Here is a 24,379-nt window from a genome sequence, read left to right on the forward strand (position 1 = left end):
AAGAAAAAGAAACTTCTGAGCGATACTTTTCTACCATGAAAATTTTACCTTCTGAAATAGCAGCTCTGTGATTGGGTTTGGTTTGTATGTGCATATTTTAAAGCATGTTTCCTTGTTATTTTACTAGCATTCATTGAAGGGAGTGTGTGAAATAGGGACTTTTGTTTAAGGATGTATAAATCCTGGGAGTGGGAATAAAGTTGAACAAATAAAAATGAAGACATATAGGCCGTTTGAGCACAAGTGGCCGTGAGCACACGTTCCTCCACGGGCCGATTTGCCCAGCCGATGAGCAAACAAAAGGTTTATGCAAACATAACTCACCCTCCTCGCCCTCACATATTTATAGTGCCTGGTTCCTTCTTGTTTAATTATCCTTATTAAAAGAAATGCATATGTTCATTGTTACCTTCACATGCAGATTTATTTATTTATTTATTTATTTTGGGGCAGAGTCTCACTCTGTTGCCCAGGCTAGAGTGCCGTGGCATTAGCCTAGCTCACAGCAACCTCAAACTCCTGAGCTCAAGCAATCCTTCTGCCTCAGCCTTCCGAGTAGCTGGGACTACAGGCATGCGCCACCATGCCCAGCTAATTTTTTCTGTATATATTTTTAGTTGTCCATATAATTTCTTTCTATTTTTAGTTGAGAGGGAGTTTCGCTCTTGCTCAGGCTGGTCTCGAACTCCTGAGCTCAAACGAGCTACCCGCCTCGGCCTCCCAGAGTGCTAGGATTACAGGAGTAGCCACCTCGCCCGGCCAACATGGAGATTTTAACGTAAATGAGTTTGTTGTGAAAAATCAAATCCTACACTTCCATTTATGTGCAATTTTTTTCCAGTTTTAGTTGAAAAGGTTTTATGTCCTGTGGACAGAATTCTGTTCATCAGAATGTTGGCAAAAAGAGGGTGGAGTTTGATTCTGGAGAGGACGCGGGTGGCTTCGTCATTCATCCCTGCAATCAGCTGTGTCTGTTGTCGGGCAGGGCCAGACCTAAGCCTCATTTGGAGCCCCGGGCAGGGAAGGAGGATGGGAGAACCAATGATGGTCTCCGGGCGAGCCCCCTCCGTGTCTGCCACTGCTGTTGGGGCCTCTTTCTGGGGGCAGATGAAGGACAAGTGTGCCGCCCTCACCTGCCCCTGTCAAATGTGACAGGGCTGCCCGCCAGGCCCCCACGGTTTTCTGTCTCTGAACCACAACCGCTATGTCCCTGGTACAAAAATCTACTCACACCAGGCCCTGTCTCTGGGCCGTTGTCACCCCCGGCCTGGGTTTGCCGGCCCTTCCTTCCCTTAGCGCCTCACTCCCAGCCATGCACAGTTTGTGGCTTCAGTTTCATCTGCTGGGACGTTTTGGTGTCCAGCATCCCCGGGGTGGGGAGAAGAAAGGGGTGAAGGCCCAGGGGTCCGGGCCCTGAGCTGCTAACGATGTGGGGGACATGGGTGGACACACGCGTGTGCTGTGTATCATAACGTGCAGAACAGCGTTGTGAGTGTGTGCTTTCATCTGTGTATACAGTAGTCTGTAAGCAGTTGCTAATACAGTGGGGACATCCACTCACAATCTGAAGAAGACTGGAAACATATTGATTACCTAAGAGTTCAATGAAAAAATCGCTTTGTCCAGGAAGGAAGAGCAGTGAATACGGTGCAGAGAGCATTGAACTTGGAGCCAAAATTCCCTGGTTTAGTTCTCGTTAAACAAAAGTGTGCCACGCGCTGGGGTCTGCTCCGTACCAGCTGACGTGCTTCCTAGTCTGCGCCCCCGGGTCCCAAGTGTGGTGGCGGCAGCGTGCACGGCCTTGGCGCTCACACAGAACAGAGGCATCTGACCAGGCATGGGCATGTTGGGAGACTTCCTGGAGGTGGCGTCTGAGCTGGTGACGCAGATGGGTCTGCTCAGTGAAGAAGGGGAAGGAGGACTTTTGAGCTGAAGTCAGTAGAAAGGCACAAGGGCGTTCTTTGACACGAGAGCAAGTGACCCAGTGTAGCCAGGCTGACGGCAGCTGCGTTTTGGTGGGGGCTGTGGGGAAGCTGCACCGCCCCCCCCCCGCCCCCGGCATTCGTTTCTTCAGCTGTGAATCGGGGGATAGACACGGTCATCTCTGAAAGCCAGTGCAGTTCAAACATTGTCCCAAAGCTGTAGCTGATCGTGACGCAGTCCTGCTGGGTTAGGGGAAGATGAAAAAACTGACATCCTAGACGAGCCCTCCCTCCCGGCCTGCGTTTATCTTCTGACAGGTCAGCCTCATCGCTGCTGTTCTGCTGCTCTGATCCTTGTCTCTGAAAGTGCTTTTCCCCCTTCTCTTTTCTAGGCTGTTCTTGCTGGAGATTTAATCCTTTCTGCAGCGTCTATAGCTCTGGCACGAATCGGAAATACAACCGTCATCTCTATTTTAACCCAAGTTATTGAAGATTTGGTGCGTGGTAGGTTGCTTCTGATTTTTCCTCTGTTTTAATCAATCCTGGTATTTAGCCAGGCAATAAAACCACACCTCAAATGACCCTTTTCCTTGTTTACAGGTGAATTTCTTCAGCTAGGGTCAAAAGAAAATGAAAATGAAAGATTTGCACACTACCTTGAAAAGACCTTCAAGAAGACTGCGAGTCTGATAGCCAACAGTTGTAAAGCAGTATGTACGTTCTGTCTTTTTCTAAGTTAAAAAACTAAAACAAAACAAAACAAACAAGCAAACACCTTATTGCTCTTTCTTGGGAGCTAATTCTCCAAAAAAATATTTCACTGGAGAACCTTAAAATAGTATCCAAAATCCCCAGAGGTCAATGAGGAAAGAATTACAACTCCAGACAACAGAGAACTTCTGTTGTGGTTATCATTTTTGCTATCTTCTGATACGCAGACATTAACATTTCATCTTTCCCTCCCAAGAATTTTGAATCAAAACAAGTTTAAGATTTCCCCCAATCTAAGCACGACTACGAACAACTTACCATAAATCATTTCTCTCTTAAGATTGTTGTCACACTATTTCTGACATTTTAAAACATTATGAAGTGCTGCGTTCTTAAATATAATATTTACCCAGGAGAAAATATCTATTAGATTGTTCTACATATTTTTTTATGAGTAGTAGACCCTTCCAGTATTTTTACATGAAATATAAACAAGCCGTATTGCTTCAGAGTGTAAATTGAATGTGAACTATAACTTTTCCTCTGCTTCCTCCCTGGCCTGCCTTCTGTTCTCCGTATATGTGTGTATTTTTTTAAATCAGTGTTATCTTTAATGTGTAGACTAATGTGTGGTATCATTGTTAGCTCATGAATGAGAAACGATCTCTGCATAGAACTGTTCATCTGACCATCTCTTAGCCTAACAGGTGACAGAGACAAAACTTAGACAAGTGACGGTCCCGTGTAATTAGAGCCACAAGAAAGGAAGACCTCTGAGGGTCAAATGGAAATTGCTGTTGTGATATACTCCTAACAAAGTTAGAGTTAAAGAGCTTTTTCTCAGACCTGTCAGGTGGAAAAGTCCCTTGCTGATAGTGTCTGTTTTGAAAAGTGTCAGGAAATGTCTAATTGTGAGCAGAAAAGAACGAGGACAACATTTTCTTCCTAAAAAGACCTAATCGAAACCCTAAAGAATGTGAATTGTGTAGAACATGCCAGCTATAATCTCAGACATTTTTGTCTTTTTATTGAAAGGGCTATTATGTTTATATTTCTAAGAAATTACAAATGTGGTTTTTTTTAAAAAAGAGGTAGAAAATGCAGTAGACACTGGGTGCTCAATGAGAGAATGGCCTGTTCAGAGTGGGCGCCATAAGGCTGTTCATTGAGTATCGCAGCCTTGACGGCCCCAGTCTCCCTGAAGATCGGGATCCGCCCTCTTATGGCACGCTAGTGAGTTCGGGGAAGCTCGCTGATAATTTCACGAGTTTGGGACGGCCATTGAGAAATGCCAGCAGGTAGGGGCCTTTAGGAATTGGAAACAGTCACTGTTCACACAAAGCAGACATCCCCCAGGCACGGGAGGGCAGCACCGCATTGGAGCCAGAGCAGAAATTCACTCCGTAATGGAACCTCACCAAGGGTCCGAGGAGATGGACCTCATGCTCCAGGAAAGTCTTAATTGCGGCCACTGCCCTCTGCTTAAGAAGCCAAAGATAATGCACGTGTATTCTTTATAAAGAGCACCCTGGTGCTTCAAAGATTAGCAGCTACGCGGTGGACATGTAGATCAACATGGCTTAAATAACACGTTTTATGCCGTCCACTAGGAGGCATGCTGGCATCGTCCCAGAGCTGCCTACTTGGCATGGGATTTGTTCCCGAACTCCGCAGCAGTTAGAATAATAAAGCAAAATCATGGTGTGTGAGCTCTTTGAATACAAGTTTCTATATTTAAGTGCCCATGGGTGGAAATATTCCAGAGGTGTTATGTATTCAAAATTGCTATTTTTATGTACTCTTGGTGTTTAAAATGCAAAGCCATGCGAGCTCCGAAGGAATGCATGCAAAGCAATTAGACATACCAACAAGAGGGGATGAGGAGCATTTAAAGATCAGGATTATCATAGACCTCATGGGATTCTAAAATGTTTCGGAAATTTGAAGGAAACTTAAAAGCTTATAATTCATTCTACTAAGGACACCATTTCTTCGCACACTCCCCCTTTTCTAATGGTATTTTTAATGGAAATAATATCAAAATCTAAAAGAAGGCCATCTGGGAGGATTGTTGTAACTCATATTAAAATAGAATTGATTTTATTATCAAAAGATGATGGGCTGTTTATTTGCATATACAGTCATGCAAAATATATTCTGTAACTTACCAGCGAAGGCTGTGACTTGTTCCCTGGAAAATCTGATGGGATTGAGACCTGAGAAGTCGGGTGGCCTGTCCGGTGTTACTCAGCTAGACAGTGGCTAAGCTGGGACCTGAACCCAGAACTGGGTAAGGACCTCCTGCCTTGTTTTGCTCAGGATATTTCTCTGAATTTCTGTTTTCTCCGGGGCTACTTGTGGCCTGGAATCGGTGGACTGTCTTCCTGTTACTTTATTTTCAAAGCTCCAGGTTACACTACAGAACTTTGTTTCGTAGGTCATATTAGCAGAGAACACTGGTTTGGGGGGGGGGGTTTGTTTGTTTGTTTTTTAAATGATATTCCTATTTATCTACAGGCCTTATTCAAATTTTGTCAATTGTCCTAAAACTGGTCTAACAAAAGGGAAAAAAAATTTCTGGTCCAGGATCCCATCCAGGATCTCGTGTTGCATTTGGTTGTCATGAATCTTTAGTCTCTTTTGATGTGAACGGCTCCTTAGTCTGTCTTTGTCTTCTGCTACCTCGACACTGTGAAGAATGCAGCCCCGTTACGTCGTCGAGCCTCTCAAGTTGGATTTGTCGGGTATTTCTTTAAGATCGGATTCGGGCTACGAAGTTCTGGCAGGAGGAACACGACAGAGACTGCGCTGGCCTCTCAGTTATCACATCAGGAGGCAGGTGGCGTCTCTCCAGCCCAGCCCGGAGATGTGTGCTGTGATCGCTTGATTAGGGTGCCTTCTGCCAGGTTTCTTCCCTCTGAAATTACTATTTCTCCCTATTTCGGAGGAAGTATTTTCAGATTATGTAAATATGCGGTTTCTCATCAAACTCTCGCCCTCTGGTTTTAGCATCTCTTTGTGATTCTTTCCTGAGGCAGTTACTACTGTGATCGTTGCCAAACGGCACTTGTTCCAGTTCTGTCCTGCCTCCAAGTCCCTCTACAGTGGAGTCGATATTCTGTTGCAAGGAAGCTCTTATCTGTGTGTGCTCTTGGATTCTTACTTTAGTCTGTGGATTACAATTCATTATTATTTATTGTAATGCTCAGTTGTCCCATATTTGGCCAATGGGGAAGGCCCTGTGTGCTGGCTCCCGTGACCTTTCAACACGTCCCCGTCATTCTTCCAGCACTTTCTTCATGTCTGGCAGGAGATGCTCCAGGCTCGCTCTGTGCTTCCCAGCCCCTGGATCCAGCGTGTCTCCATGGAGTTCCTTGTGGTGGACAGTGGTGTCTAGAAACAAAATCTGGGCTGGGTGTCACTGTTTCTAGACCCTTGAGTGGACAGAGCTAGGAAATACATGTATGTGTTATATAATGTGTGCGCATGTGTGCATGTATCTTTCTGTGTCCACTCATGTTATTCAGAATCCTGAGGAATCACACTGACAGCTCCAAATGCATCTGACACCACGGTTTCAGTGTGGTTATGTTATTATTTGGTTCTATTCATTTTTATTGCATTTTAGGGGCTCCCTCCCATTCTTACTGATTCTGTGTTTTGGTTTTGAGGGGTTTGTTGTTGTTATTTTATTTATTTATTTATTTTTTGAGACAGAGTCTCACTCTGTTGCCCAGGCTAGAGTGAGTGCCGTGGCGTCAGCCTAGCTCACAGCAACCTCAGACTCCTGAGCTCAAGGGATCCTCCTGCCTCAGCCTCCCGAGTAGCTGGGACTACAGGCATGCGCCACTATGCCCGGCTAATTTTTTCTCTATATATTTTTAGTTGTCCAGATAATTTCTTTCTATTTTTTAGTAGAGACGGGGTCTCGCTCTTGCTCAGGCTGGTCTCCAACTCCTTAGCTCAAATGATCCACCCGCCTTGGCCTCCTAGAGTGCTAGGATTACAGGCGTGAGCCACTGCACCTGGCCTTGTTGTTGTTATTTTGAGTGTTCGAAAACATTAACGTGGCTCCCAAAGTCAGAACTGCACAAAACGCTAACCCCCTCTTCACCCTCTGCCCTGTTCCCACCTCCATCCTTCCCTCCACCCTGCAAGGAACAGTCTCATTGTCTGGTTCCTCCTCCCTCTGTTTCTTTTTGCACAAATGAGCACACACATGTATTAATATGTTATTTTCCCTTTTTTACTACAACAATAAGTGGGATACTGGCCTACTCGTTTGTTTTGCTTTTGCACCTTGCTTTCTGCAGATAACAATATATTGTGAAAATGATTCCATGTTGATTGGTAGAATCTTCCTCATTTTTAAAACAGCTGTATCGTATCTCATTGTATGGATGTAGCATGGTTTACTGAGCCACGGTTCTGTACACGAGCATTTAGGTTTTACAATTACAGATAATAGTACAACGGCTGACCTTGTGTTAATGTGTTTTTGTGTTGAGAGAAGTGTGCTTTCAGGGTAAATTTAGGGCATGTGTAGTTTTGTTGGACACTATCAAATTTCCCTCTCCTGGGGCTGTCCCCGTGTGCGTTTCCACCAGCAGTTTGAGTGTCCTGCCTGCCCCGCACCCTCACTAACTAAACGTGGCATTAGACTTTTGCATTTTTGCCAACCTAACAGATACCATATTGCAATGGAATTTTAATTTACGTCTCTCCTTTCTGAGTGAGGGTGAACATTTTTTCAGATGGTTCAGAGCTGTTTTTACTTACAGTTTTAATTTTTGTGAATTGTTTATATCCTTTGCCCAATTTTCTATTGGGTATTTTGTCTTTTCCCCCCTCAGTTTGTAAGAGCTCTTTATATATTAAGAATATTAGCTTTTTATCTGTGATATTATGTTGCACATATTTTCTGCCAATATTTTCAGTTGGTTTTTGACAACACTCTGTTTTAATGTTATTTTCTGTGGTGGTGGAGCTCAAATACTCTCCATGATTTTTCTTTTTCTTTTTTTTTTTTTTTTTTTGAGACGGGGTCTCGCTGTATTGCCCAGGCTGGTCTCAAACTCCTGGGCTCAAGAGATCCTCCCAAGTAGCTGGGACTACAGCGCCACCATGTCCAGCTAATTTTTCTATTTTTTGTAGAGATGAGATCTCACTCTTTCTCAGGTTGGTCCTGAACTCCTGACTTCAAGCAGTCCTCCCGCTTTGGCCTCCCAAAGTGCCAGGATTACAGGTGTCGGCCACTGCATCTGGCCTGCTTCACCATTTTTAGTAACTAATGTCACAATACATGTATGTATCAGAATATGCTTCCTAGGGTGGCACACACATAAGAGTTGCTTAGGCCGGGCATGGTGGCACACGCGTGTCGTCCCAGCTATCTGGGAGGCTGAGACAGGAAGGACGCACATACGCACGATGAAGCCCAGCTGTAGCAGCTGCTTTGAGCAGAACAATTAGTCGAGCTCCACTTTCTTTGACTTAATCATTTTTCATGCTCCACCCACTTGCGGAAAGATGTGAGCCATCTCTCTCCTGCTGGGCGCAAGCAAGCAGCGTTCCTGTCGAGTCCGCGCACGGCCGTGCCGGTTAGTGTGTTGTGCTGTGTCGCGTCTGATTTTCCTAGTTGTGGTAGCAGTTACTGGTCTTCTTGCCGTAGGTCCAGACAGTCCTTACCTGGGTTTGGGGGGACAGGACTCTGGGGTGGTCTTTATACTGTGGTAGTTGAAATCTGAGTAATTAGTTGTTCTTCCACCGTGTGTGAGGCAGAAGCTGCCCATTGAAAAGGAGCTCATTTCTCTGTTAGCAGATGTGAGTAGGGAGGGCAGGAATTGTTAGCTTTTGTCATCATCAACCATGTAAGAAGGTCTTGTTTGTTTGTTTGTTTGTTTGTTTTGAGACAGGGTCTCACTCTGTCCAGGCTGGAATGCATTTGTATGATCATAGCATCATTGCAGCTTTGAACTCCTGAGCTAAGTGATCCTCCTGCCTCAACCTCTGGAGTAGCTGGACTACAGGCATTCGCCACTGCACCTGGCCAAGTTTTTAGAAATTTTTTTTAGAGATAGGGTCTTGCTATGTTGCCCAGGCTGGTCTTGAACCCCTGACCTCAAGACCCTTCCACCTCAGCCTCCCAAAGTGCTGGGATTATAGGCATGAGCACCACCCCCAGCCACATAATAAATATTTATGGAATAGTGTGAGGTTTAACTAAAATAATACAAAGTGCTGATCATATGTGTTCCATAAATTTTAACTCATTAAGTTTAGAAATTTTTTTTTTTTAATCTTTTACTTTTCAGGAAGAAAGTTCATATTTCTGTTTGGCTTTGTGTTGAGGAAATGGCATTAATCTCGCTACAGGAGATTGCCTCATTATCAGTTATTTCTGCTTCGGAAAAGGAGTATCATTCTGTTCTGAGCTCAGCTTATCCCAGGCAGCCCAAACCTTGCTGTGCTCCGATCCTTCGAGCCAAGTTGATGCATCATGGGTATCTTGGCTTCTTTCGAAGTTTCTAGGTTGTCCTCCATGGTCTCCCAGACTCTTTAGTTGAAAAGAGGAGCTTAAGAGTAGGGGCCGCTAGTGGTAAAGGCTTTGCTGTTGACCGCAGTTACGAGCTTTTTATTCACTCAAGTAGCCACCTGAGCTTTTATGGCGTGTGCAGTTTTGTCATCACTTACAGCCAAGGGTTACACGGTCACAGACTTGATTAGTCATCAAAAAGCAGTCACAGGGCTGAGGAAGGACATTCTGTGATCTGGGTTGAATTAGCAGAGGTGCGTGGATACCGCCAAGGCTCCCGTTTCTGGATCCAGTGGAGGAGGAGGAGGAGGGGGAGGAAGATGATGATTATTAATAACAGCAGACGTACACTGAGTTCTAACCAGATGCCAGCACTATACATACTGAGGGCTTAAATGTAGCCCCACATTTATTTCTCCCAGCAACCCTAGGGGGCAGGTGTCTGTTAATTCTGCATGTTACGGATGAGGAAACTGAAGCACAGGATGATTAAGCAACGTGCCACGGTCACTTGGCAACTGTAAGGGGCGCGAATCCAACCCTGGCAGTTCACTGCAGGGCCGGCACCGCTGCGCCAGGCCGACGTCCGAGCAAAGTGCGGTCCTTGACCGGAGAACCACAGAGGGAGGGACTGAGGGTGAGCGGACAGGCTTGTCATCAGCCGTCCCTACTGCAGAGCCCCATCTGGCTTTCTCATTGGCAGTCAGCGTAGACACTTCCTGTCCGGTGCAGCAGAGACCGGCGCCCCCTCCCCCTCTGCTTTCTGCCCGGGCTTTGTTTCCTGCAAAGGCAGCCCGGCTGCTTAGCACGCTGGGCACAGCGGTGGGGAACGCAGCCAGCCAGTCTCTTTGGAGTTTAAAGGCGGCTTTTGGAAGTCCAGTTTCTCCCCCACTGAAAGCGGGCAGGGGGGCAGCTTTTATACAGTTACGTTAGTTCTTGCAAGAGAAATATGGAAATAGACCAGTGTGGATCCTTCTGATATGAAATGATGTCTGGGTCTGAAGCCCGAGGCTTAAGGCTGTTACAGACACGTCGAGAAATAACTGCATTCAGAAATCAGTGGACTCATCAAAGATTATTAAAAGAAAGGACTACAGATGGGGCAATCTGTGGCAGCGTCGTGTGCGATGACGTTAGCTCTCTAGCCCCAAGGTGAGGGATCAGTCCGTAGAGGTTAGTAAAGCCAACAACAATTGGGCCAGTTTGCTGGGTGCTGGAAGCCAGCATGTCACACGCCAGGGTCCATTTCTTCTGCATGTCAGAAAGGTTTACTCAGCCTGTTACCAGCAGAACTAGTCTAGTTGTAGCTCAGTTTTTCCTTAGCCACGCAAAGACTGTCTGAAAGGGGGGTTGAGAAAACAATCTGAGACTGAAATTCTTTCATGGAAAACACTATTTCGTCCATGCTCGGCCTCCCTCTGGCGTGGTAGCTCCTGGCTGTACGCAGTCTAGCCTCGCTACCTCGCATTTCAAGGAACGCACGTGTGACTCCTCCACCAAGCGGCCGGCTGCCTCGCCTCCACCCGGCAGCAGTTTCTCAGAACCCGCTCTGTGTTTCAGGTCTCCGTTCTAGGATGCCCTGACCCAGTGGTGCACGAGATCGCCTATCAGTACGGAAAGAACGTGGGCATAGCTTTTCAGGTGGGTGCGCTGCTTACTCGTAAGAATGGTGGTGTGTCGTACGGTTGGCATTTTCCCCCGGGCTGTCCATCTCAGCAGTGAGAATAGTGGCCATGATGTGGCGCGATGGTGCTTTTCACGTTGCCTTTTTCCTTTGCCAGCTAATAGATGACGTGCTGGACTTCACCTCGTGTTCTGACCAGATGGGCAAACCAACGTCAGCGGATCTGAAGCTTGGGTTGGCCACTGGCCCTGTCTTGTTTGCTTCTCAGCAGGTAGGTTCAGAGACCACGGGTCTCGATTCGCGCCTGGCTCTGTGCCCGAGGTCTCGGAACTAGTCATCTCACCTCTCTAAGCCTGTTTCCTTATCCATAAAATTGAAAAAATTATTACCTTCCTTCCGGAGTAGTGGTGAGGATTATCTGAGGTAATATTCCTTAACTTTATAAACTGTGAAGTGCTGGGTGCGTTTAAGGTAGCATTCTGATTATTTCCATACTTGGGGCACTGGCAGGGTGAATGGTGTCCACATCTTGATCACAGGACTGGACTCTGGTGTTCCTCGGAGCGCCCTGAGGCACCGAAGGGCAAGGGCCTCCAAACGTAGGAAATGCTGAGAAGGTCTCCAGTTCTGGAGGTTTAATGGGACTGTGCTGCTCTGAGAGAGGCCTCAGAGCCTCGGCCGTTGTCTCAGAATGCCAGGAAGTCAGTGGAAGGCACTGGGGCCACACGGTCCCTCCCTCTCCAGACTGAGGGACTGTCGGGGAAGGAAGGAAGTCAGGCTGTCTCCGGCATCTTGGTGGGGATGAAAGGCTTGGGAAGCTTCAAAGGCGCTGCAGCAACGTACAAAGCAGACATCTCACAGCCTGCTCTGGACCCTGGCACGTTGCCCTTGGCTGTGCCAATGTTATTTAAAGTGAGACAGTAGCTGGTGCTTGGACATCTTTTTAATAGATTTTCCTCTTAGTAGTATTTAATTTGTTATTTGGCAAAGCAATGAAGATGTTTATCACCATGTCATGAAATTAAAAACTAGCTCTTTGGTCTAAAAGAAATTATATGGACAGCTAAAAACATATATATAGAAAAATTAGCCGGGCATGGTGGCGCATGGCTGTAGTCCCAGCTACTCGGGAGGCTGAGGCAGGAGGATCGCTTGAGCCCAGGAGTTTGAGGTTGCTGTGAGCTAGGCTGACGCCACGGCACTCTAGCCCAGGCAACAGAGTGAGACTCTGTCTCAAAAAAAAAAAAAAAAGATAATTCATGCCCTCCATAGAACTTGGTAGTTCTGTTTTGATATAGAAACCAGTGACCTTGCTTTTGGTGAGTTTCTGATTTGAGAGAGGAAAGATCATCTTTTGTCCACAATGCAGCGAAGCCATTGCCGGGGGCATTCTTCCCAGGGGAGGCCAATGTCTTGGGTGTCTGGACCACGTTACCCTGGCCGACATACCAGTGGACAGCAGCCAAGCGAGGAATGCGGGTGTTGGGGCACTTTGTAGAAACATCTGGCCTCATTATTGCCAAGCTCCATCCTCGCAAACTTGAGGCCGAGGTGAGGAGTGAAAGGTGTTCTATAAGTGGGTCTCTCCTCCCAGTGAGACTAACTTGCCAGCCAGAACTCAGAGAGCGCATTAATACACGTGCCAAGTTCTGACAAAAATTCATGAAACTCCTTTTCGTACATTAAGGCAGCAGTGAGGAATATTTTGTTTTACCATAAACCCACAAAAAAAGTATGCATGAGCCATGTAAATGTAAAAGTATGCCTGAGATGAGAAAAATTAGTCACCGGCTACCATCTGTACAACTACAGACATCATCTACTCCTCAGATGCCGGTTAGTGAATGTAATGGGCTGAGTGTGCTGAAATCCAGCCAGCGCAGTGAAGACTCCATTGAGCTGGGTTCTGGGATCATCAAGATAATTAAGGAACCAGACCCTCCGTGAAGCAGCTTACAGTCTACTAAAGCTGTTAGACTTCTGGAATCTTAGCATCATGGGGCTCAGGACAAGATTTATAATTGCTAAGTTGAATCCTACTTAAACCTTAAGAGGACCGGGTGAGAACAGGCTGGCCTCTTCTGCCTGTCTTTCACAGTGAACGTATTTCAGAAGAAACTAATTTACTTCCCTTTACACAAAGGGGTAAGGGCTGATTCTGTCTTCACATACAATGCGGGGTGGGTGGGAAGTGGACCCCTCCTACATACTGATCTGAAAAATGCTGGGATTTTTTTTGTGTGTGTTTTTTAAAGCAAAAAGAGCAAATAAGGTTACAGTGCCGCAAACCACGGTTTTCTGTGTGCTTCACCGGGAAACCCCAGAGTCATGAGGTCCCCACTCACTCTCAGCAGACAGACTCTCCTCATCTGCCCAGAGGGCGAGGGGGAGAGGAGTTCAGACGGCGCATTGCAGCTTCAGAAAAGGGAACACAGCGCGTGTCCAAGCAGGAAGTGACTCGGGACAGGACTCATTGCAAAAGCAGACTGATTTTTCTGCCTGGTGGCGCATGGGCCAGAGTTAGTCAAATACGTATTTATGAATTGTTTTCTAATAAAACAGCAAGTTTAGACCCTACTGTGGGTTATGCTGTCACAAAGGATTCTTACTAAGAAATTCGTCAAAAGATTTATAGCACTAAAATTAATTGTGGGTAAAACAAGTTCCACAAAACTAGCATGAGATTGTGCAGTATCTTCTTTTCATGAAAATGCATTCTTAGTTTACAAAGGATTCTTTTAATCTGTTACCTCTAATCTCACAACTCGTCTTTGTGGCAGATATTATGATATCTATTCTACAAACAAACTGCCGCTTACACCTCACCAAAATGAAGCAGCCCGTAAATAACAGAGCAGTATTCACCTTCCTGTCCCCGTGTCACCATTGCCAACTGGTAATGTTGATAAAGTTAGTGCGGGACAAGCTTGTGCGACACCCAGCAGGTCTTCCCACAGAGCAGGTAACTGGTCCACCCTGGCACTGACGACACCCAAAAATTAGCCCCCACGTCACACCTTGATTATTGTGGTTAACATGCCTTTTAGCGGAGCAGTTAGTTCTAAGATGTTTGTAATCCTTTGCTATAGGCAGGTGATTTTATTTGCAGATTAGATCGTCTTTGAACTTCTCCATTTGGGAACACAGCCTGAGTCTCTCTGGACTAGGACAAGCAATCTTGGGAAACCGCTTTTGTCTTTTTAACTTGGCGTGATGGGTCGTCTTGGAACTGGAATTTGCTGAACCCAGCACTTGACAGAAATTCCCTCTCCTTTGGATTCCACTGTTTTTAACATCTCTCTGAAGGGTTCGGTACAGGGGATAACATTTGGTACAGAGGATTAAGTTTCAGGATTTCTAGAGAGATCCCAGGGATGACAGTATTATGTGTCGTACATATTTTCTTTAAGAACAGAAACATTATGTTGATTGGATTTTGAAATTCTCAGAAACAAAATGGAAATGTTTTTCCTTTCTTTAGTGAGACTACATTAATTCTCAAATATGTTTAAAAAAAAAAAAAAAAAACAAATTAAGACTTTCCTTCCTTCTGCTTTTCTTCCTTATTTGATAAGTCACCAGACCTAAATGTCAGGCTCTCGCCATATTTCCAGCTGCCACCACCAGCCCCTGCACCAGCTGCACGGGCTTCTGCTATTGTGGTAACTAGTTGGTGCCTTAGAGCTACCCACGCTTTATTTGGGTCAATTTAATCCAATTTACTTATCACATCGGTAGTTTAGATTATGGACAGATTTCACAGAGTTAGAACCTGATTTAAGCACAGGTGGTTTGCCTACTCTTAAAAACAGAGCCTGAGCAAACAAAGTCTTCCTTATTTCTCACTAAATCTGCAGGCAGGCAACTGTTCTTCCTGTTATGTTTCTCGTTTCTTCTCCGCATACACACTGAGGGGCTGGGGGAGTGCCTAGGGGCAGAGTCTGGTGTTTGCATATTAAAATTGCACACGCTACATGTTTTGAAGGAAGGATATAGTCACACTCAATGCAAATACTTTTTGTCAAATTTTGCTTTCTCAGTGCTTTTTATAGTAAAAAGCATCAGAGAAACCACCCAATCAGCACGTTTTACCACACTTGGTACTGCAGGAAAAGCTCATACACTGTAAACAAGGTAATTTTACCAGAAGCCCAGGAGAGGATCACATCGGTGTTGAGGATATGGCCGTCTAGATACCCAGTTTGGGGATGTGGTCTTAAAAAAACTACAACAGGCCGGGCGTGGTGGCTCACGCCTGTAATCCTAGCTCTCTGGGAGGCTGAGGTGGGCGGATCGTTTGAGCTCAGGAGTTCGAGACCAGCCTGAGCAAGAGCGAGACCCCACCTCTAAAAATAGAAAGAAATTATATGGACAGCTAAAAATATATATAGAAAAAAAAAAAAAAAATTAGCCGGGCATGGTGGTGCATGCCTGTAGTCCCAGCTACTCGGGAGGCTGAGACAGGAGGATCGCTTGAGCCCAGGAGTTTGAGGTTGCTGTGAGCTAGGCTGACGCCACGGCACTCACTCTAGCCTGGGCAACAGAGTGAGACTCTGTCTCAAAAAAAAAAAAAAAAAAAAAAAAAAAAAAAAAAAAAAAAACTACAACAAATGCCTACCTGATTTGGCTTTTTACCACAAAAATTGATTGATTCGGGCTTTCCTGATTGCTTTCTTGTGAAGCTTAAATTATCCTTGAAAGATCAGTAACTAAAGCAAATTACTGGTTTTCATTTAAGAACAAGGCAGTTGCTGGCTCTTTAAATTCTGTGAGCATCTTAGCAACCTCTACGTGTTTAGAACGTTGTATTAACACACACTTTGCTCTGAAAGGAACATGATTACTTCATCTGCCGTCATTCGGTTGAGGTTTTTCTATGTGTGGCCAGTTTTTTCTTCTAGCATTACTAATACCCTGTGATGGTTACGGGACGACAACTTATTTCATCCCTCAGGTTCATTGCCAGGGAAAAACTGGCAACTGTGTAAGCACGTGTCCAGGAGCAAAGACATCTTCCCTCTTATTCCATGGAACCATGAACTGTCAGAACTGAAGGATTTCAGATCCTGAGACAGATCAGGAGGCTAACACCTAAGAGGTTAAGAAACTCACTCAGAATGTGGCAGCTGGTGGTAGAAGCAAGACTAGAGCTGGGATCTGGGAAGTGAAGTGATCTGGTATCCTCACTCCTTGTGCTGTTCATGTTGGAAATGCTCCTAAATAGTTGCTAAGTATTGTAGGACATGGATTTTATCCTCACTGCCTTTTGTACCTGTTTTCTTTTTTCCACCTTATTGCCATCAGCTTAATTCTGGTCCTTTTTGTAACTTACTACAGTAACCTGATGGATAGATCTACCTCTGTCTCCTCTAATCATTTTCACCTTTGGCTGCACATTTAAAATATCTGGGGAGTTTTGAAAACCCTGCTGCTCAGGCTAAACCCCGAGCTGGTATAATCTAAATCTTTGGGAACAGGATCCAGGCAGTGGTGTTTAAACTGCCTCAAATGTCCCCAGTTTGCAGTCGGTGTCAAGCGCCATTGCTCAAATCCACACTCTAAGCTGCTTGGCAGAGCTGTGCGTGCTCATAAATACCCTCTGCTCAGAAACCTCAGTAGCTTTCAAGTGGCACTCAATTTAGTACGTAGAGTGAAATGCCTAATTCCCGCCACCATCCGAGGCCAGTCATTCTCAAAATGTCAGCAGAAACAGGAAGTATCAGCGTCACCTGGGGATTTGTTAGAAATGCATGCTCATCCCATCCCTGCTGAACCGGACCTCGGGCCGTACAGGTGACTGCTGCAGTGTAAAGGTTAAGAGCCACACCGTTTTAGAAGCGGCTTTATTCCTCCTGCCTCTTACTCAATATTGGGACTGAGGGCAGAACAGCAGAACGAACACAGACTGAGTGGCTGCTTTTCCTGCGCACCTCGCAGCGCCCGGGCATAAACGGCGGACGTCTCCCTTAGCTCAGCTTCTTTAGTTGCCAGTTTATTGCTCCCCACATCTAGACATTTGATCACCTTTTTGTTGTTTCTTACTATTATTTCCTGTCGTTACAAACGAATGTTAGAACATTTGATTCATTCTCTCAAGAGCAATAACTAGATTTTCTTTCTTTATGGTTAGTTTCCAGAAATGAATGCTATGATAATGAGACGGTTCAGTTTGCCGGGAGATGTGGACAGAGCTCGACAGTATGTATTACAGGTAAGATTATTTTTAAAAGGCACAATGTGGCAAAATCCCTTAACCAAACAAATAATGTAACATTAACTAAATTTTAGATGCAAGACTAAGTTTAGTCAACTCTTGACAAAAACTGAGAAGGAAGAAGTCATTTTTCTCAATTTTAATTAATTTTCATTTTTCTTCTAGACTGCTTCCGAAAGATTTTAGTCTAACTGGTCTTGGGTAACACCTGGACATTAATTTTGCTTAAAAAGTTACCCAGGTGATTCTAATGAGAAGGAAGGGTTGAGACCCACTGGTTTGGAACCAGCCTTCCCCATCTCCATCAGTAGCATCTTACGTTCCCAGTCACCCAGACTTGCCTGCAACCTGGCCCATGCCCTTGTCCTTCCTACAGGCAGACTATTACAGTAGTCTATCCTCACTGGCCTTTCCTAGTCCATCTTATATTAACTGTTATAAAAGTGACTAAAGAAATTATCAATTAAAAAAATCAAAACCAACATAGGCAAACTGTACTAAAATGTTTTCCTTTAAAAGAGAGAACTGTTTAAACTCGATGTTCAGGGGCTAGTGGCTTGTTTCAAATATATTGCCATATATATTCAGGCATTTTTCTGTAGAAGTCAGCTCTTTGCAAATTTTCAGTTTGGGTGACTGTCTTGAGAATGAGCTATCCCCAAGTTCAAAGTCATTTGGAACCAACAGATCTACTGAACGAGATGGAGTAAGCAAACAACTGTTACTAAACAGATCTGATCTGTACTTAGTGCATGACTTGAAATAATGCCAAATAATTACCTTTCATATTTTTAAAACATTTAAAAAGCAACCTCCTCCCTTCTTCCAAAAGGAATATATTTCTCTCTTAACTGACTGTTCCGTTAAGCATTATAATCTAATGTGGGTCACTGCCTTTTTGGAGGCTGGTTTGGCAGTACTATAAAAACTAAGGTGGGCGCTGTAGCTGACAAGGAAGTCAGCATCCTTGGGAGAGGTTCTGGCTTCAGAAATAACAGTATTACTAAAGGCTGGAGTGAGAAGTGGGACTGAAAAGAGGGAAATTAATTGTAGCTCTTATGAAAATAGTGAAGTTCCAGCCATCCCACCCAGAAGTGCACTTAGAAGAAAACCCACAGTAATGTTCTCTAAACAAATTCTCCAAAGTCTTCCAAATTCTAGCTCCCTGTTCACCTACAGAGCTTCTAAGTCTAGTCCCTAGTCCCTCACTAAATGTGAATGGACAACTCAGGATTACTAGTTAACTAACGTTTGCTCAACAAGAGAGACCAAAATAAACAGAAATAAAGACTCAGGAAAAATATAAGCACAGGATGGTTCAAGAAGATACTGCATTCATAAAATAAGGACAGGGTAGTATTTTAAAAATGAGTAAGAGCAAGCTCCAAGAAATTGAAAATGATTGTGAAAAACGAAGTCCAAAGGAGGGCTGCCATCTAAAATTGTAGAAATCTTCCAAAGGTATAAACAGAAAGGGAAGAAATGAAAAATGAGAAAAGCTAAGACGATCAGTACAGTCATGTAACAAATATTTCAGGAAGAAAATAAAAAAGTGGTCACCTACAAAAGGAAAAGGCATCAAAACTGGCTTGAGTGTACAGCAAAAACACTAGATGCTAGAAGGCAGTGGAGCAAGGGCTTCCAAACGAGGAGGAAGCATGTGAAACTTAAGAGTGCTCGACTCAGTTAAACCATCAAATCTGAAGGCAAAAGAAAGTCATCACACATAAGGACTAAAAAGCTGACTTCCCATGCACACTTTCGGGGTAGGTTATTTGCATATGTACTAAAGCAAAATGTGCAGAAAAAAGAAGGCAGGCTTCTGTACAAAAAGGCACAGCAAACTAAAACGTGTCATGTTTTAAGCAAATTGGTAGAGTATAGAAAATCAGAGGCTTTTCAAACCATAATGTTAAGAATGTTCTACTTTCAATGACAGGGATCATGAGCCAGAGAGAGGGAAATAAAGTTACAGTATATGACTTGATCCTGTAGTAAGTATTTTTACATCATAGAAATAATAAATACTTTATTAGTGTTCAGCTTTTAGAAAGAACCAATACTAAAAACCTGGTTACGTAATAGAATCTAAATCTATAGTGTGACGGTATAGTCTGAGGAAAGGACAGAAGCACTGGTACCCACATACATGGCAAAATCAGAAACCGATGCCACATGGTAACAGAGGTCATCTACGGGACTAAAGGTGGCGATACAATGATCCAACCAGGCCGCACAGTATGGGGAGGCTAAATCCTCATCTTAAAAAAAAGTAATAGATAATAAATTAGTAAGAAACAGAAATTAATGGATGCAGCTGGTGCCTTTGGGAGACATGAACTGTTGATTTTCATCATAAGCCCTCCCTCTCTGGACTTTCATTTTATGGTGTCTGTATTCTTTTTTATTTGAGGTAGATATTTTACATGTGTAGAACTTTTTAAAAACTCTGAAACTTAAGTAAAAAAATACAGCAAGACAGACTGTACTTGGTATCAATGAGTTAGCTGCTTTGAATGCTAATAGAATAAAAATTGCTTCAATCTTAGAAAAGGGCCTAAAAGCAGCCAGGGAAGCTACTAGCACTACGAGTTGGAAAGGGAACACTAGAAACACAGTTTGGCTATTAACTGTGTAGCTGACCCTTCAGCTCATCTGATCTCAAAAGTATGTTTTAATCCACTGTAGGAGGAATTTAAGCGCCGGTACAGCCAGTGACAGGCATCTGTTCTGTTTGTTCTGTCCCGTAGAGTGATGGTGTGCAGCAAACAACCTACCTCGCCCAGCGGTACTGCCACGAAGCAGTAAGAGAGATCAGTAAACTTCGACCATCCCCAGAAAGAGATGCCCTCATTCAACTTTCAGAAATCGTGCTCACAAGAGATAAATGATAATTCTTTCTGTTCTTTCTGGCAGCTATTTTACCAGACTGTGCCTAAAGAATTTTATGGAATATACTTTGCTTCATGTGCACATAACCAAAAATCATTTTAAAAAATACTATCAACCTTATTGATGGGCAATTTTTTTTATTGGCAGTGTTTTTTCAGAAAACTTTTTAAATGTAATTAAGCCATCTGAATCTGTCAGTCTAGTCCTATAAATTTGAATCGAGGTATCTTGATGGTTATATGTGGTATTGTTTACACTGTTAATATCCACATGTAAAGCCATTACACAAATAAATAATCAATGGTCAATGTTAAAATGCGAATGGTTTGTCTTATTTCACCACAGGAGTAAAGGTCAGAAAACTATGAAGTCTGCATTTAAGTCCACATTAGTTATATTTTGACAGTATCCAAAATTCCGTATAGGAGAATGGTTTATTATAAAAGACTGTACATAAAATTTAGACAACAGGTTATATACAAATTAAGAGAACATTCCACTTAAAAAACGAAAAGTAGAAGGTAGCTAGCTGATCACTAATGATACTTGGTTTAAAATTAACAAAGGCAAAATGCATATGAAACAGTCACATTGATTTGGTAGTAATAATGTTCTTTAATTTTCAGAAATAAATGTTTTGTACTAGTCTTACCATTCACTATGCTGTTATAAGTCTGTAACGTCCAGTACATAACTGTAATTTGAAATCCAAACAAATCCTCAATACACAGAAACCCACGCTTGAGTGCTCTACTTTAATATCCTAAGCAATACAGAATTATACACAAGAGAAAACATCCCGCTAACCTTCCCTTAAATTAAGAGGAGACACACAAAGTGCATGTATTGCATTTCAATTATGTCAAAAGATAATACAAATCTGTTGGATAGGTATATATCTCTGTTCACTGATTAATACATGACCCACCTTTTTCCCCAATTATTTTATTTTAAAATCTTAATGTTGCTAGTGCCAGGTAGCCTATTCACAAATCAATTGTATCCACTTTTACAATATGTAAAAGGTACTTATAATTTCATTGAACCAGTGTACAAAAGTCCACTGTAAAACTGAAGGACTGATACGGCAATCCTTAAGAATTTTACCTACAGAATGAAAGTGAACACTTTGACACATATTCGTAGCTTCAAAAGTTACTTTTAAAAAGGAATTCAGTAGATTGACTTGTAAATAACCGTCTTGGATTTTGAATCTGCAAAAATCCATCACATTGCTGTTGGGACAGACTGAGATAAGGCTAAAATTTTTTTCCAAGTTAATATACTGAGAAAATAGAACCATAATTCTGCAATAAATCATTATCTTTTATTATTTTTTTTTTAAAAGCAAACCAGTGAAGGAAAGGACAAAAACCTTTGGTTCACTTAAGTATTTATGAATGGAAAAAATCTATAATGCAAATTTCACTCATTAAAAAAAACTTAGGTACAAATTACACCATTACAGATAACCCCCTTTTTGTTTCTTTTGTTCTACGTGGAGACCTTGGAGACTCAATTCATTTCAAGAGACCTAAATATGAGTACTCCAGGTAAATATTACACAAATTGGAAGCATCTTGGAATTTTTAAGTATATTTCAATACATAAATTTTTATGCATGCTTTAAACAAACAGTATTTTTAAATGAATGAGAGAATCTAAACAAAAACTATGACCAGCACCAGCATTTAAGTTTTCTGATTTTAATATTAGTCTGACATAGCGTTAGTAACCATGCTGCACTGAAACATGTAATGGTACAATCTGAATCATGATTCGTTAAATATTATACCCCACTTCCCCAGAATATTTAGGCTGGTCATAAAGTTAAAAATGTGTAAGTACATAAGCATAATCAGTTATGGACAGCCACTTGTAGAAATTGCTATTTAGCAATACACAAACTGTCTCAAAGATATATGCTTATAGGTAGACATTCAATTATACCAATAAAACAGCATTTCCTGAAAATATGGGCACATTTTAAAACATATTAAGACAACTCTGTTAACCATAATAGTCCCACAATATGACTGAGTAATAACAAGAACCTACTTTAAAAGAAAAAAAATTAATCAGTATAGTGCATGATTGATTCAACATAGTTCCCAGGGAACAGACCAGTCACTCGATTGCAGACTCCTTCATACCAGCCATCATCATTCTTCTTTATAACATAGATGATTGCACCCTCCATAAATGACAGCTCATCATCCTTGTCTTTTGTGTAATCATATATTGCAACAACTATGGAGAAAACAGTTGAAATATCACATGAGTGTACTATATTCAACATTTACTTGAATTTTAAAATTTAATACCAATGAAATTTATAACAAAATCAACTATTTTTGTGAAGATTCTTAATTTTTGTATCTATCAGTATAGGTAGGTCAGTGGCCAACCATGTGCTTATTAAATCACTGGCTTGAACTTAGGGCCAAATTGACAATCTGATTACACTAGTCAACAGGTTCTACCAACTTCTTTAAGAAAGCTCTCTAAATTTTAGGATTTATTAGTTGTTTCAATTCATTCATTTAGTCCCTTACCATATGCAAAGCACCATTTTTCAAAATAATTATTGAGCAAAGCTGCATAGCCATTTGGTAAACCAAGTAACAACCCAAGCTATCTAATCTGAAAATACACAGTTAATGGGAAATCACATCCTACTCATTCAAGAATCTATGCTAATTTATGGGGGTATGCCTAGATTTTTTTGAGCAGAATTTTTTTTTTTTTTGGTGGAAATAAGTGAGTGAAGACTCATTAATTAACATTTAGAGAACTCTGCAATTCTGTGGTATCTGTGATTCTTTTCAGTTCAAAATACAGGTTAAATATTCCTTATCCAAAATGCCTGGGACCGGAAGTGTTTCAATTTCAGATTCTGAAATAGTCACATGTACATAATGAGTGAGACATCTTGGGGATGGGACCCAAGTCTAAGCACCAAATTCATTTGTTCTAATACACATATACCATATACACATAGCCTAAAGGTAATTTAATAAATTACCTTTATAAACTATTGTGCACCTGCATTTTGACTGCAACTCATCACATGAGTTCAGGCGTAGAATTTTCCTCCTGTAGTAGGCAAGCACTCAAAAAGTTTCAGATTTTGAAGCATTCCAGATTTCGAATTTTCAGATGAGGGATGCTCAACCTGTATTTGCTTTTTGGCAAGCAGTGTTGTAGAAAGGGAAGGCAATCTAAAAAGTACTAGTTTTCCATACTATTGATTTATGAATGTATTCCCTTAACTCCAACCTTTATAGCATAGTAATTCTGAAATTGTATGTAATTTTATAGTATGCGTGTAAAACGGTATGTTTTATCTGTTTTTTCAACTGATTTACTTCATTTATTCTAGGTTTTTTTTTCCTTAAAATAGGGAGTTTTAAGATATTTACAATATTCTGGAATTCATTTTTCCCCTAAGAAAAATGGCCTCTCTCCATAATTATTCTGAATTAGTGACTTATGATAAGGAGACCATCTAAAGTACTGATCCATAATCATCACTTGCTAAGACAGGCTGTCTTTTCTCCCTTTAAAGAACACTATTAAGTAGACTCAACAAATCCATTCCCCTCCATTGTCCTGCAACAACCTTGATATGCTTAATGGCAGATCAATTTTTAAAATATGCAGAATAAATATTAAATAATTATCCTAGAATTATTTTTGGCTAAATAACCACCCAAGAGGATCAGGTGATTGCTGGAGATAAACTATTAGTAAAGAAAATCATATAATACAATCAATTAATTATCAATTATTAATAATTGTTTAATTTGGGTAACATTAATTTGTACTCAGAGTCACAGTGGGTTACATTTTGAGTGGTACAGATGTCTTTAATACTGATTGTGACAAAAGCCTGATACCCTTAAGTCTTTCAGCAGAACAGAAATTTTATATTCTCATTTCAGTTCTACTTATGCAAAGAGCTGGTAAAAGTACTGAACCAAATTATGTTTCTATTTTCCAAGTCCCTCTTTGTAAAAGAAGCCTAGTCCCATCCAACCTCCTGCCTTATGCACATATTCCCCTCATACAATTTCTCTTATTGCTAAACATTTAACCCAGTAACAATCTGAGGTCCACTCTACTCTCCAGGATCCTAATCCATATAAAGAGCCAAACTCCCCCTGTATGTGCTATAGGATTCTTTCCAACTCAAAGTCTAATTCTGTAATCCTACTTCTACATGATAAATATTTGAAGACAGTTATTTACCTTCTATGTATCTATCTGAAATCTTCTTTTCCCCAACTTAGGAACAATGCTTTCAACTGTTTCTCACTATAGATGCACTTTCTAGATATTTCAGCCTCCTGATCAATTCCCCATTGAAGGCATTCCTGTTTGCAAGATCTTGAAATGTGGTACTCAAAAGTAGACATAATACTAGCCTTACAAAAATAATACGATCAGATTGGTACAGACCAGGCTAAAGTTAACATATC

At 42.2% G+C, this 24,379-nt stretch overlaps 2 protein-coding genes across 39 annotated transcripts in view; one reads left to right on the forward strand and one right to left on the reverse strand.

Moving 5' to 3' along the window:
* PDSS1 (decaprenyl diphosphate synthase subunit 1) overlaps positions 1 to 19,911 on the forward strand; it is a 37,791-nt gene extending 17,880 nt beyond the window's left edge. The window contains exons 6-11 of the mRNA XM_069458805.1: positions 2,315 to 2,426; positions 2,523 to 2,632; positions 10,729 to 10,809; positions 10,950 to 11,063; positions 16,923 to 17,003; positions 19,757 to 19,911. Of these exons, the coding sequence (XP_069314906.1) occupies positions 2,315 to 2,426; positions 2,523 to 2,632; positions 10,729 to 10,809; positions 10,950 to 11,063; positions 16,923 to 17,003; positions 19,757 to 19,897 (639 nt within the window). The 3' untranslated portion in view covers positions 19,898 to 19,911. The remainder of the gene's footprint in view (positions 1 to 2,314; positions 2,427 to 2,522; positions 2,633 to 10,728; positions 10,810 to 10,949; positions 11,064 to 16,922; positions 17,004 to 19,756) is intronic.
* A 35-nt stretch (positions 19,912 to 19,946) lies between these two features.
* ABI1 (abl interactor 1) overlaps positions 19,947 to 24,379 on the reverse strand; it is a 98,368-nt gene continuing 93,935 nt past the window's right edge. For 4 of the 38 annotated variants that reach the window (XM_069458797.1, XM_069458798.1, XM_069458788.1 and 1 more), the window contains one exon: positions 21,525 to 22,148. In XM_069458797.1, coding sequence (XP_069314898.1) covers positions 21,973 to 22,148 — 176 coding nt within the window. In that variant the 3' untranslated portion in view covers positions 21,525 to 21,972. Of the gene's footprint in view, positions 22,149 to 24,379 lie in introns of all 38 variants that reach the window. The other 34 variants (XM_069458804.1, XM_069458795.1, XM_069458778.1 and 31 more) reach the window with 18 other exon arrangements.

The sequence above is a fragment of the Eulemur rufifrons genome, chromosome 25 (assembly GCF_041146395.1).
Source record: "Eulemur rufifrons isolate Redbay chromosome 25, OSU_ERuf_1, whole genome shotgun sequence".
Lineage (NCBI taxonomy): Eukaryota > Metazoa > Chordata > Mammalia > Primates > Lemuridae > Eulemur > Eulemur rufifrons.